The sequence below is a fragment of the Vombatus ursinus genome, unplaced genomic scaffold (genome assembly GCF_900497805.2).
Source record: "Vombatus ursinus unplaced genomic scaffold, bare-nosed wombat genome assembly UNPS02011369.1, whole genome shotgun sequence".
Taxonomy (NCBI): Eukaryota; Metazoa; Chordata; class Mammalia; order Diprotodontia; family Vombatidae; genus Vombatus; species Vombatus ursinus.
This window is the reverse complement of record NW_020951147.1, coordinates 5,910,696-5,924,348: the sequence shown is the minus strand read 5'-3', so window position 1 is coordinate 5,924,348 and position 13,653 is coordinate 5,910,696. Positions and strand designations below refer to the sequence as shown.

The window sequence follows — 13,653 nt, the reverse complement described above, 5'->3', positions numbered from 1 at the left end:
ATCTTGCTGGGGGGAGACCTCCAGGCAGTGGGATGGGTTCCATCTTGCTGGGGGGAGGCTTCTAGGCAGTGGGATGGGTTCCGTCTTGTTGAGTGGAGGCCTCCAGGCAGTGGGATGGGTTCCATCTTGCTGGGGGGAGGCTTCTAGGCAGTGGGATAGGTTCCATCTTGCTGGGGGGAGACCTCCAGGCAGTGGGATGGGTTCCATCTTGCTGGGTGGGAGACCTCCAGGCAGTGGGATGGGTTCCATCTTGTTGAGGGGAGACCTCCAGGCAGTGGGATGGGTTCCATCTTGCTGAGGGGAGGCTTCTAGGCAGTGGGATGGGTTCCATGTTGCTGGGGGGAGGCTTCTAGGCAGTGGGATTAGTTCCATCTTGCTGGGGGGAGGCTTCTAGGCAGTGGGTTGGGTTCCATCTTGCTGGGGGGAGCCTCTAGGCCAGGACTTGTCAGGGATGCTGGATGGTGGCGGTGGGATGAGCTGGCTTCTTAGGTCCCCCCCGGTGCCTGGCGCACAGGCCACTCTCGGTAAATACTTGCTGACTCTTCTTTGGGCCCCAGATGCCCTCAGGAAGCCCCGCCATCTCCTCTATGTCCCATCCTCTCCTCCCAGACCTGGACCTGCATCCCCCATCTCTCCAGCCTCATCTCTTCTCCCTGTCTCCCACCCCCAGGACCATTGTGTCTCTCATCTACAACGTGCTTAAAACCTTCATGGAGATGAACGGGAAGCTGTTTGATGAACTCACGGCTTCCTACAAACTGGAGAAGCAGCAGTGAGTGGTGGGGGTGGGGGTGGGCTGGGCTGGGGCTGGGGCTCCTGCCTGGGCCCTTGCCTGGACTGACCCAGATCCTGCAGCCTCATTAACCCCTCCTCCCTCTCTCTCTCCATGGCCTCCGTCCCTCCTGCCCAGGGAGCAGCAGAGGGCCCGGGAGCGGCAGGAGCTGTGGAAAGGCCTGGAGGAGCTCCGGCTGCGGAGGCTGCAGGAAGCCGATGAAACTTTGCTCCACCGGCTTGGGGCCAGGCCAGCCCCGGGAGGGGAGCAGAGCTAGAGGGACCCCCACCCCCGCCACATATACCACACACACAGAGGCAGTCGAACCATTCATCCCAGCTCCACTGCTCCCTAACCCCCAGCCTGCCCCCGGGGGCCATGCCGGAGTGTAAGGCAGGGCCCCCCACCTGACCACCCTGGCCAGACCTGGGGGGAGAGGGGAGGAGATGGGGCATCTAGCGGGGCAGTCCTCCAGCCATCCCAAATGGACTTGATGGGCCAAGGGCCCCCAGGAACTGTCAGCAAGGAGTTGGCACCCCCTCAGGCTGGGCTCCGGTAGCTTCAGGGGCCTCATTCTCCCCTCCCACCTCATCCCAAAAGACCCTGGAGCCCTCCCCAGGACCCTGGGAGCACCTCGTGCCAGCGCGAGGGCCTTCCCTCTCTCCCTGCCCACCCCATGGACTCCAGGATATATTTATTGCCCTTCCCCCAGCCTCAGTCTTGGGGCACGCCCTCCCCCTGCAAAACTTCTTCCCCTTTTTATTTATTGGGCAGGGAGTGGATAGGGGAGGGGGCAGGGGAGAGGGGGCTCCCAAGGTCCTGGGGATGGGGGGTTCCTACACGAATCGTGATCTGCTCCCCTCTTCCCACTCTTGGGGGTGGACTGAATAAAGAGAGAAACTGCAGAGCTGGTCACTTTATTTGGGGGTTCCCCCCATGTCAGAGAGCACGAAGCCTGATGCCCAGGCAGGCCAGGGGCCAGGAGCTTAGGGGGACCAGAGGACAGAGAAGGGTAGAGATGAATGTGGACAGTCAGAGCTGGGAGGGCCTTGGTGGGAAAGGGAACCAGGAGGGGAATCGACTTCCTGAAAATCGCCCATGGAATTCATCAGCAGAGCCAGGGACTCAGAACCCAGATGTCCTGACTGTCCCTCCATCCGGGACCAGGTTGGGGGGGGGATGAGCGGCGGCCCGCCAGGAAGGAAGGCTCGAGGACCCCTCAGTAGCGGGACAGGCGGCACATGTCGCACTGACAGGCCTGTGCCGTGAAGATCTCCAGCTGCTCCCGCCGGCTCCTGGGGCACAGCAGCTCCACCTTCACCTGGGCAGGTAGGGGCCAGATGCAGGGAGAGAGGACCCCAGGGCTCTTCAGGCTGCCCAGCTGTCTCTACAGCACCCCCCCCCCCCCCCACCTCTCAGCTCCTGACCTTCCTCAGGCGGCTGATGGTACAGCACTGGGAAACCGAGGTGATGTTGTGCTGGTAACCGCTGGCTGCCCGCACTGAGTGCCGGGAAGGGAAAGCGCTGGATTCGCAGTAGCCCACGCAGGCATGAGCTATGTGGGAGCCCCGGCAGGTGCCCTGGCGGTCACTCCGCACAGTCACGTTGATGGCTGAAAGGATGGGCAGGGGGCTCCGAGGCTGAGACCCCCACCCTGGGGCTAGTCCCCCCCTGCCCCCCCAGCCCAGCTTCCCATGCATCCTGCCCCCAGGACACGGTGGCCTCGGACCAGTCACTTCCCACAGTTACTCACGGTGCAGGTAGCAGCCTGGGACCCTGGCCTCCTGAGCCAAGGTGTCTGTCGCCACCAGGAGCAACAGGGAAAAGAGCAAGGTCTTGGGGAGTGCCATGTCATGGATTTCTGAAACAGCATGGGCAGGGTGTGTGTGCGTGTGTGTGTATACACGTATGTGTGTGCATGCATGTGTATGTGTGTGTGTGTACACGTATGTGCATGTGTGTGCTGTGGCGCTCACCCACTTGGGCTTCTCTCTGGACGGAGGGGCTGGCTGGCCGGGGCTCTGTGTGTGCCCCAGGCCTGCCTATGGTTTCCCTTGGCTGTTCCCCAGCCCTCCTTGCCCCTGCTCGGTGCCCCAGGGCCCGGGCCCAGCTCTGTCCTGCCAGGGCGCTCTCACCACTTTGGTGTCGCAGATGCCAGGTGGGGGCTGCTGATGCCTCGACCCTTCCTCCCTCGGTCTCTGGAATGGGGCTGTGCTCTCTTGCTTTTATCCCTTCCTGGCTTTGGGGCCACACCCTGGAGTAGAGATCAGCTTTCACCACCCCCACCCCCTTCTCCCCCGGAAGCCTCTGGGGAACTCCCACCCGAGAGGGGCTCCTGTGTCCCTTGCACTGGGGCCCACCCCGGCCATGAGGGAGTCCTGGAGTCTGGGCAGTGGGGTTCTGGAGCCCTCTCCTCGCTAAGCAGATGGATCAAGGTGGGAAGCATCCTGGGGAGCTCTGTGGGCCCAGGAAAGGTGGGGGTAGTTGGCTGAGTGCAATCCCAAGCTTAGATCCCCCGAGTGGAGCTGGGGGTGGGAGTGGGAGGAGGGAGGGAGCAGTGTTAAGCCTTCTGAGTCAGAGTGGGAAGAGCACGGGATCTCAGATCTGGAGCCCGAAGCCACCTGAGCAGCTGTCCAGCCTGACCCCTCATTTTATGGAGGGGGAAACTGAGGCGCAGGGAGGGGATATGACCTGTGAGAGGTCCTCTGGCTCTAAACAGAGCATTCTAAGGGGCCTCCTGCGAGTCTGGGCGATCATCAGTGACATGCGTGGTTGAAGGACAGACCTTTCTTGCCTGCTCTGAGCCAGAAATGTTCCTGCTTGTCTCTCTCACCGAGGGACCAGGACAGGGGCACCAAGAGCTGAAGAGGAGCGTCCCGCGGTCAGGGTGGCCCACATGCAGCCTGTCATTCACTCGTGGAGGGGCAGGGGGGCATGGTGGGAAGAGGAGCGAAGACCTGGCCCACTAAGTGCTTCCCATCCAGCCTGGGCCCTAAGGTGCTCAAGGCTTTCTCTTCCTCAGGGTCCCGTGCCCTTCGAGCACCACGCCCCCAGTACCACAGCCCAGCCAAAGAGGGGCCTGGAGAGGAGACCCCGACTCCCGTGGGAAAGTGACAGTGCCTCCTCCTCCACCCACCCAAGGTTTACCCAGCCCCTTCTGGGCGGTAGCCCTGGCACCCCACGGGCAAGCATTCATCTCTCCATTTTACAGGGCGGGGAACTGAGGCGCAGAGAGGGGAAATGTGTGAGTTAGTGTTCCCACGGGTACCAGGTGGCAGAATCGGGACTCACACCCATGCCCTCTGCCTACAGAGGAGGAAACTGAGGCCCATAGAAGAAAAGGCCTTTGCCCAGTGGACACAGGTATTGAAGGGGCAGAGGTGAGGCTTGAGCCCAAGGGTGACTGGGCTTGACTAGGGGGAAGGGGAAGGCTGTTGGGCAGACTGTAGGGGACAGTCCTGGGAAGGGACAGACGAACAGAGGAGACAGGCTGCTGGGTGGTCAGACCCAGAGGACGAGCTGGGTGACCTGCAGCAGGGAGGGGTTTCCCAAGGGAAGGCCAGGGCTCCTAAGAGCCAGGAAGGCACAGAAGGTGGAGACAGAAGGACCTGGGTTCCAGTCTGCCTCTGGATACATAGTATCTGTCATCCCGGGCAAGTCACTTTAGTTCTGAATGTCCCAGACCATGCTCTAGGACCCTCTGTTGTGGACGAGCTGGTGTTGGCAACAGGGGAAGGAGTTCCCCACGCCAGGAGTTCCATTGCCCACCCAGATGAAATCACAGGCCTGGGCCAAATACGAAAATTACAAGGATGGGCTCAGGGCAGAGAGCCGCTCCGGAAGCCCCTAGGAAGAAGGCTGAGACTTGGGAGCCTGCCCTGAATTCTGCCAGCAAGCTGGAGCTGACCTGGGGGGCTTTCCCCCAGTAAATCCCTTTGCGCCAAGAGGAGGGGGGCGTCCCCCCCACTTCCTTTCCTTCACTCCACTAATCGATAATTCTTCATAAATAATTTGTTGTTAGGACCTAAGTGCTGGAGACGGGAGACGCAAACCGCTTCTCAGGGCAGTAAAAAAAGGACCACCAGAATGGAAGAAACACCTTCATTTTCCCCCCAGCCGCTGACACAGGAACAAAGAAGAGCCCTGGCCGGGCCTGGGCCTTCCTGGCCTCTGTGGACGCCTCTCTGGCCGGCCGAGGGTCACTCGGGACCAGGCAGTCTCTCCCTCTGCTGCGGTCCTCTGCCAGGCTCACTGGTGGCCCCTCCAGCCGAAGAGCCGGAATGGGAGGAGGGAGCTGGAAGGCAGAGCAGAGAGAAACGCATTGGAGCCTGCGGCTCCCTGGACCTGGGAAGTAGGACATGGGCCCTGCGAGGTCATCCGTGTGCAATGCCTCCTTTTATAGATGAGGGAGCCAAGGTCCACGGGGGTCAGGTCAGGAAGGGGCAGAGTCAGGATTCGAATCCAGGCCTTCCGACTCCAAATGCAGCACTCTTCCCGGTACAACCTGCAGGGTTCCCAAGAAGGCCCATTCCCCCCACGCTCCTGTCAGTGAGGCCTCTGAAGCCCCCTACTTAGGCACAGAAGAGAGGTTGGAAAGGACTTGGCGTCCGGTGGTCAGGGTGGCCCACATGCAGTCTGTCATTCACTCATGGAGGGGCAGTGTGGCTTGGTAGGGAGAGAGCAGGCCGCAGAAGTCAAGGCACATCACTGACATGCACGGACCAGTTCTGCGAGCCAGGGCCAGGCACCTCACGTACGAGTAACTAAGACTCCGTAAGTTATGGAGAAGGGGCCCTCTCTGCTGGAAGGAGTCTTCCCGTCTGGGGGACCCATGAAAGGGAACAGCCCTCGATCATTCACACAAAGGATGATGGGTTGAGAGCTGAAAAGGCCCTCACAGGCCTTCACATGCAATTCCCTCAGTGCTGCAACTGAGGAGTGAAATGTGACTTGGTCAATATCACACAGCTAGTACGAGGCAGGGTGACATTCGGATCCAGGTCCTTGGACCCGAAATCCAACACTCATTTATCCTTCCAACTAATGTAGCTTTATAAGCTTAAAACTATGTTAAGCCTTTGGGGACGTGGGTATTTTAAAGACCCTAGGTAATGGGGATACAGATACAGACCCTGCCTTCAGGGAACTTACAGTCTAATATCAGGGACAGATGTATACAAATATAGGAGAATGGGGTCAGGGTGCAGGAGGATCCAGGCAAAGGCTGGAAGACATCTGGGGAGGGGGAGATAGGTTTCCCTAGGTGGGGAGAGAGGGAGCGAAGTTTTGGTGGGGGCTTCCTGGAGGAGGTAGCAACTGCATTGGGCCTTGAAGGAACGTAAGGACTCAGAAAACCCAATGGAGGAGAGTACATTCTAGACCCAGCGGATGAGAGGAGCAGAGGTCTGGACACAAGAAGGGTAGAAGGAATGGTGGGTCCCCCAGTCTGGTGGACACAAAGACGATGTGTCAGCATGAGATAAGGGGAGGGCAGGCTCCGGACAGTCATGGACAAACTTCAGGCCTTCTTTGGTTGGCAATGGGCAGATATTGAAGGTCTTTGAGCAAGAGAGTGATGTGATGGAATCTCAGCTACCTCAGGGAGATTATCCTGAGACTTTCAATCCTCTTGCCTTTTACATAGCATAGAAGGCTCTCGAGTTGGGGGCGGGGATTTGCTCTTATGACTCTCATTTTAGTGGGAGGGATCATTCGATGGGGTCTCAAGTCAAAACAAGAGAGAAGCCCTTCCTTACCTTAGAAAGCCCCAAAATCCAGCAGGTTTTGGCTTGGGGGGCCCCTCGGGAGAAGACAGGCCGCTCGTCTGTGGAGGGTGTCCCTTGGGGTCTCCCAGGCTAGACCCCGACCCTGCCAAGGCACCTGAAGCAAAGACGTTCAAAGAGAAGCCGTTGGTTCCAGGGGATACTGTGCTGGGCAAAGAGAAAGCAGGCCCCGCCCCCCCCCCCCCCGAGCTCAGCTCGTCTGGGTGTCCTTCCGAGCCAGAACTGTGGGCTCAGGGCACCGAGCTGACCCAGAAGGCTGGTGGGGCCGTGTTCCAAGGACATGGGTGTTTGTTCAAACACAGACTCCCAGGCAGGGCATCTCCACAAAAACTTCAGCCTGAGCTGCGTCTCAGTCTGGGATGGCAGGTCCTCAAGCTCAGATAGCAGCCCCTCAGGGGGGCTTTGAAAGTGACCCACCCCCCAGCAATGGGCAGGAAGTGAAGAAACATCAACTCTTGGGGTCAGCTAGGTGGCGCAGTGGACAGAGCACCGGCCCTGGAGTCAGGAGGACCTGAGTTCAAAACTGACCTCAGACACTTGACACTTACTAGTTGTGTGACCCTGGGCAAGTCACTTAACCCCATTGCCTAGCCAAAAAAAAGAAAGAAATATGAACTCTGACCGAGCAGGGAAATAGAACAGCCCACCCTGAAGGCAGCAGCAGCATCATATCATGGGTAGAAAGGTGGGTTAGGCTCCCTTAGCCCCTTCAGGTAGGATCGGTGCTCATACTGGTCTACCCCCCCCACACACACACATACAACTAATAACTTGGATTTTTATGCCTTTTTGTAACCATCAGAATCATCTCCCAATATACTAGCCCCCAATCAATCTTCCCTCGCTACAGAAGAATGTGGGCAAAACCTAACAACTGTGTCTGTCACAATGTACAGTAGTATATATGCCCATAATCCCCTGCTTCTACCGAAAAGAGAGAGGCATTTTCTCTTTGTTTTTTCTGGGACGAGATTAGTCACCACAACTCCTTTGAGCTGGGGGGTGTGTGGGTGTTGTCTTCACTGACTTTATTGGGACCACCTGTAGACCTCCTTATCTCTTTGCCCCCCACCAGTTCGAACAAGTCTTCCCATGATTCCCCGAGCTCCTCGCACTCCTCATTTCTTGTGGGGCAATGATCATATCCTGTGGTATTTGTGTGCCAGGACTCGTTCAGCCAGTCTCTCATTGATGGGCGCCCTCTTTGACCCCAGCTTTTTGCTATCACAAAAAGCACTACTCTGAACATTTTGTTGTAAATGCCTGTTGTGGTGATTGCTGGACTGAACGGCATGGCCGGTTCATGGCTTTTCTCGCGTAATTCTAAAGTATGTTCCAGAATGTTGGGACCAGTCCATCGCTCCAATTTGCCATTAGCCTATTAGTGTGCCGGTTTTGCCATTGCCCCGCCAATACCGATTTATTTCCACTTAAGAGTGCAGATTCTATAGTCGGGGGTTCAAATCCCACCGCTGGCACTTACCACCAGGGTGACTTGGTAACAGTGATTAACAATTTTTGGCCTTAGTGTCCAAAGCTGGAAAATGAGGAGGTTGTATTAGATGGTCTCTGAGGTTCTTCCTTAGCCCTCCACTCTTGCTAATCTAGGGGTGTGAGTTGAAACCTCAGAGTATACCTCAGTGTACGTCCCCCTTAGTCTGAGCCATCTTTCATGCGGTTGTTGATGGTTTATATTTCTTCTTTGGAGAACCATGTCTTCTGCTCCTTGACCCTGTCGCTCTCATCCAAAGAAAAAGATTTCTGGGGACTTACCACGTTCCTTGAGGAAAGCAGTGTCAAAGTCCTCAGTCTCTTCCTCTTCTGAGGCAGGTTCTCCAGGCCAGTTCTGATCAAAAGAGAAATAAGAGACGTGTTTCACCTGTTCTGGGAGGTTGGCGGTGGAAAGGGAAGGGGAAGATACGGAAGCTGTCTGGGCTCGGCCGGACTGAGGAGCTGATCTCTGGTCAGCTCTGGGGCTCGACTTCCCACCACTCATCTGGCCCTAACTTTGCTGTCTACAGAGAAAGTTAACATTTGGGTCTCTTTCCATTTGAGCTCCTCGTGACCGACCCACCCAAAACCCGATCCGCCGAGGTTTAAGTGCAGAGAACAAACAGAGCTAATATTACCAGGGCTGACCTGAGCTGCCCGGGGTATATGAGCAGCCAACCTGAGAGCTCAGGGTGGCCCCGGGCCAGTCTCTTTCTTCCTGTGATTCTTGCTCTTAGAAGATCTAATTCCACAAACATGGGTCGAGTGCTTGGCCTGGACCAGACTCTGGGCTAGCGATAGGGTGACTGTTTGGAGAAATGCATCTCCTTACACCCACAGAAATTCCCCAAAGCTAAGCAGTTTGCCTTGGATACATCTTTGGCCTTCATCTCCAGCTGCCGGTTCCACCCCAGACTACCAGACGCTGAGTCTGGTAGTCTGGGGAGGGGGGGCTGGCAGGTGAAAGAGGTCTGCCAGGGGTCAGGGGGCTGTCATCTGCCTGCTGGGGCCTGGGGCTTGGTGAGAGGGTGGGGTTGTCAGGCCCCGGCCTGTCCTGTCCGGGAAGGGAGATATCTGGGGTGGGGCAGTGCCTTCCTGTCATCCTCAAATCAAGCCCACAAATTCAGCTGTGAACAGAGGGGGAGGAGAACGCAGCGGGCCGTGCCAGGAACAGCAATCTCCAGGGCCACTGAACCCAAACAAGTAGGCACCCCCACCCAATCAACCAACGAGCATTTATTAAGCTCCTACTATGTTCCGGGTGCTGGAAGCACTGGGGATGAAAAGACAAGAAAAGAGTTTACATTTTCCTGGAGGTCTGAGTCCTCCCCAAGTCTCCTCTTCCTCGTGCTAACCACTCCCCGTTTCTTTAACCTGTCCTCCTAAGACATCATCTTGCCATCCTGGCCGCCTTCCTCCACTGGTCCTCCAGCTTCTCTGTCCACGTCCTTCCTAAATGTGCTACCTAGATCTGGACCGCGAGCGTGGTGTGACCCGGACAGCCTACCTGGGCAGTGTTGCCTCTCCCACGGTGGATGCTACGTCCTGCTCTCACTGAAGCCTAAAATCAAAGTGCTATCAGGTTGTTGACACCCATAGCGCTTCTGGTCCACTAAGAGCAACAGATCTTTGTGACACTTCCTTCCTCCTGCCATATTATACCCATCTTGTTCTTGGGAACTTGACTTGCTGGGCTCGGAGTCAGGCAGACTCATCTTCCCGAGTTCAAATCTGGCCTCAGACATTTCCTAGCTGTGTGATCCTGGGCAAGTCACTTCACCCTGCCTACCTCAGTTTCCTCATCTGTAAAATGAGCTGGAGAAGGAAATGGCAAACCTCTCCCGTATCTCTGCCAAGAAAACCCCAAATGGGATCACAGAGAGTTGGACACGATTGAAAATGGCTGAACAACAGCAAAAAGACGACTTACAGTCCTATTAAATTTTATCTTTTTCAAGTCAGCCCAAAGTGAGAGCAAGGCTGAACTCTTCCAGGACCCTGACTCCGGAGGGATGCTGTGGCTGCCCTGGGGATTGGGGGTGGCAGCTTTTTCACGTTGGGGTCGGAGCAGATGCTGCCGAGGTCCCTTCTGACTCTGCGACGCTCTGAGCACGGGTGCCAGAATCTCGTAGCCCTAACATAGATGAGGTGAGGGGGCTGAAGTAGGCGTCCCCTCACGCCCCTTCTGGTCCCACGGTAGGCCCTTAGGGCCCAGGAAGTCAAAGCGGGGAGAGGCCTCCTCCTTTGGACGGATGGACGAACTGAGGCTCAGGGATAAGGCCTCGCCCTGGACTGCCTTCTGAAACGAGGGCCCCCGACAAACGCAAGGCTGTTTGCCAAAGTTTTCTTTCCAGTTGCTGGAAATATAGAGGACGTGCAGAATCTCTGGCCTCACCCCAGAAAGGAGAAGCAGTGAACCATGGCTGCCAATTAACTCTTTCCAGCCCGCGGGACTGGCACCGAGCACCCCGTGAGCTGCCTGCTTCGGGCCAAATCCTCACGCGGGGATCGGCTCCGGCCTGGCCTGGCCTGCGTCAGGCACCTGTCCCCCTCTACTGGGCTGGGGCGGCTCGGCCTTTCTCTGAGCCAAGCGATGGGTTGAAAAGGTGGCTGTGCTGAATAAGAGGACGTGGGCGCCGAGCTGGGAAAGGGGCACGGGAGAAGGGGAGGGAAGGTATGAGTCGTGGAAAGGGACACGGATGTCCCCTTCATCGTCATCCTCTGGGGCTGGCCCCCAGGGACCTTTGTTCCGGAGGACCTCGCCTTTCTCCTCCCTACCTGGGATGGGGCTGAGGGGTGGTCAGAGACTGGCCGGGGGAGGCGGCTTCTTCCCAGCTAATCTGTGGACTCCTGGAGGGCAGGGATGAGTGGTCCCTGGACTCTCTGCTGCCCACTCCCTCCTCCCCAGTCTGCCTCGATCGCATAGCTCTGATTGTCCAAAGGGACTCTGGGAACAGAGGCTCCCTGGGAGAGGGGTCCCCTATGACCCTCAGTGTCCTCCTCCATCCCTTACAATGCCAATCCCACAGGGCCATAGGTTAGTCCACCAAGGAGCCTCAGACTCCTCGCTGTACAGAGAGGGAAACTAAGGCCCAGTAGAACGCAAGCTTGTCGAGGGCAGGGATTTTTTCCTTTTTGTCTTTTTACTCCCAGAACCTAGCACATAGTAGGTACTTAATAAATGCTTGTAGTGTTTAGCTGAATTGAAGGGACTTGTCCAAAGTCATGCTGGTAGGGAGGGGTCAAGTTAGAATTTGAACTCGGGTCTTTTGCATTTAGACCCCATGTTCTTTTGCCTCCCGCAGCCAGACAATGTTGTTGACCCTGCTTTGCCCTCCCCGACTCCATCGGCTTCTTCTGCTCCCCAGTCATCAGACCTTAGCCTTGGGATGTCTATTCCAAGAGCTGCCAAAGGTATTTCTCAGGGTAGGGAAGGAAAAGGGAACAGGGCTATGGAGAGGCTGAGGCTGGCATGGCTGAGGCGGGGCTCTGCCCTCCCCAACACCACATCTATAATGCAGCTTTCTTCTGGGGTGGAGCAGACGGGCAGCGTGAACACGCCAGGCCGGTCAACTGGGCCTGTGATGGCACCAGGGACCCAGGCTGGGCACCGGGGCAGGAGACGATGGGGGAGCTCACCCTTCTGGTCTGAGCCGAAGGCTTCTTCCTGCGGGAAGTTCCCATCGTAGCCCTGAAAAGGAAGAGATTGGCAGGATCCCTGAGGGCCCAGGAGAGCCCCCACCCGGAGGCTCCATGAATATTTCAGCAGGCAGGCTATTTTTACCCAGAGCGGCCAAAGACTCACTGGGCATGGCCAGCAGGCACTGCAAAGGTCCTGCCTCGGGGCACAAGGCTCTCCTGGTCTCTGGACACAGCAAACCTTCTAGAAATCAGTTTCCCTGGTGCTTCTCTTCTCCAGCCCAGACTCCACCCAGCTGTCAAAGAGACATTCCCATAGCACAGAGCTCCCCTCCTCAAAAGCCTTTGCTGGCTCCCTGCTGCCCCACGATCCACTACCATCTCGTTGGCCTGGTATTTAAAACCTTCCACAATGTGGCTCCCGCCTGCCTTTCCAGCCTCATTGCATTTCTCCCCATTCCAGTCAAAAGGCATCTCCTGCCTCCCTGCCTTTGTCCAGGCGGTTTCGCACGCCTGGCAAGCCTTCCTTCTTCACCTCTGTCTTTTAGACTTCTCCTTCAAAGCACAGCTCAGTTGCCTCCTGCTACTTGAGGCCTTTCCTCAACTTGTTAGTATTTTAAGTGCAGCAGAGTGGACAGAAAGCTGGCTTCGGGGTAAGGGAGAGCTGGGTTCAAGGCTTGCCCTGATACCTACTGGCTATATGACCTTGCGCAAGTCACAGAACCTCTCAGTGATCTGAGCAACTCTGAGTTACAGAGAAGGAAGGAAGGAAGTTGGTATTTCTTAAGTGCCTGCTAGGTGCCAGACTCTTTGCTTTACAAATATTATCTCATTTGCCCCTTACCACACCCCTGGGAGGTAGGTACTGTTACTATCTTCATTTTACAGATGAGGAAACTGAGGCAGAGGTTAAGTGACTTGCCCAGGGTCACACAGCTATTAAGCATCTGAGGCTGCATTTGAACTCAGGTCCTCTTGATTCCAGGCCTGGCACTCTAGGCACTGTGATGCCACCTAGCTGCCCCAACATTACAGCCAGTCAAGATCCTGATTGGCTTCCAGTGTTAGTGATCCCTCCCAGCTATGGGCCACCCACAGATTTATTTGGTATGTGTGCCTGTGGCCAAGTCATTGACTAGCATGTTAGACAGAATAGAGCCAAACACCCAAGCACTGATCCCTATGGCACTTTCCAGGGAGGAAAGAGGGAAGGAAGGAAGGCAGAGAAAGAAAGAAAGAAAGAAAGAAAGAAAGAAAGAAAGAAAGAAAGAAAGAAAGAGAGAGAGAGAGAGAAAGAAAGAGAGAGAGAGAAAGAGAGAGGAAGGAAGGAAGGAAGAAGGAGAGGGAGAGAAAGGAAAGAAGGAAAGGAGAAAGAAAGAGAGAGGGGAAGGAAGAAAGAAAAAGAAAGAAAGAAGGAAAGGAAGGAAAGAAAGAAACAAAGAGAGGGAGGAAGGAAGGAAAAAAGGAGGGAGGGAGAGAAAGAACAAGGTAGGCACGGATTGCAGTCCGTGATCCTGATGGTCTCCAAATCTGAATCATGGAGGGTTTCATGGAGAAGGTGGCATTTGAAATGGACCTATGAGCTGGTCTTACTCATCATTGTATCCCCCTAAGTACTAAGCTCAGCACATAAAAGCAGGCACGCGAATATGGAATGGAAAGATGGTTCAACCTCCATTTTCATAAAAGGAAGAGTCTTGTATGTATGAGCGCTCAAAGTAGATTAGACTCATTGGCCAAACTTCATGTATGGAAGTACAGGAACCAATGAGGCCTACGGGGGAGGCGGGGTGGGGGGATGACTTGCCTAAGGATACCCAGTCCATCAGTGGCATAGCTGGGAATAGAGTAGGGAAGTGCTATCTCCCAGGCTAGCCCCTTCTCCCAGGATAGCCCCAGCTCCCAGGCTAGCCCCTTCTCCTGGGCTAGCCCCTTCTCCCGGGCTAGCCCCAGCTCCCGGGCTAGCCC

At 56.2% G+C, this 13,653-nt stretch overlaps 3 protein-coding genes across 6 annotated transcripts in view; 1 reads left to right on the top strand and 2 right to left on the bottom strand.

The window, feature by feature from the left end:
* PPP2R5B (protein phosphatase 2 regulatory subunit B'beta) overlaps positions 1 to 1,677 on the top strand; it is a 9,637-nt gene extending 7,960 nt beyond the window's left edge. For both annotated transcript variants that reach the window (XM_027856169.1, XM_027856168.1), the window contains 2 exons: positions 671 to 772; positions 911 to 1,677. In XM_027856169.1, coding sequence (XP_027711970.1) covers positions 671 to 772; positions 911 to 1,049 — 241 coding nt within the window. In that variant the 3' untranslated portion in view covers positions 1,050 to 1,677. The remainder of the gene's footprint in view (positions 1 to 670; positions 773 to 910) is intronic.
* Positions 1,674 to 3,670, bottom strand: GPHA2 (glycoprotein hormone alpha 2). Its single transcript, XM_027856125.1, has 5 exons — positions 3,606 to 3,670; positions 2,908 to 3,185; positions 2,526 to 2,633; positions 2,200 to 2,384; positions 1,674 to 2,093 (listed from the first exon to the last, which is right to left on the bottom strand). The coding sequence occupies exons 1-5, from the start codon at positions 3,668 to 3,670 to the stop codon at positions 1,992 to 1,994; spliced, it is 738 nt and encodes a 245-aa protein (XP_027711926.1). The 3' UTR covers positions 1,674 to 1,991.
* A 1,189-nt stretch (positions 3,671 to 4,859) lies between these two features.
* MAJIN (membrane anchored junction protein) overlaps positions 4,860 to 13,653 on the bottom strand; it is a 22,039-nt gene continuing 13,245 nt past the window's right edge. For 2 of the 3 annotated variants that reach the window (XM_027856311.1, XM_027856310.1), the window contains exons 8-11: positions 11,686 to 11,737; positions 8,329 to 8,401; positions 6,529 to 6,652; positions 4,860 to 5,066 (exon numbers count right to left, since the gene is read on the bottom strand). In XM_027856311.1, coding sequence (XP_027712112.1) covers positions 5,021 to 5,066; positions 6,529 to 6,652; positions 8,329 to 8,401; positions 11,686 to 11,737 — 295 coding nt within the window. In that variant the 3' untranslated portion in view covers positions 4,860 to 5,020. The remainder of the gene's footprint in view (positions 5,067 to 6,528; positions 6,653 to 8,328; positions 8,402 to 11,685; positions 11,738 to 13,653) is intronic. The other variant, XM_027856312.1, reaches the window with a different exon arrangement.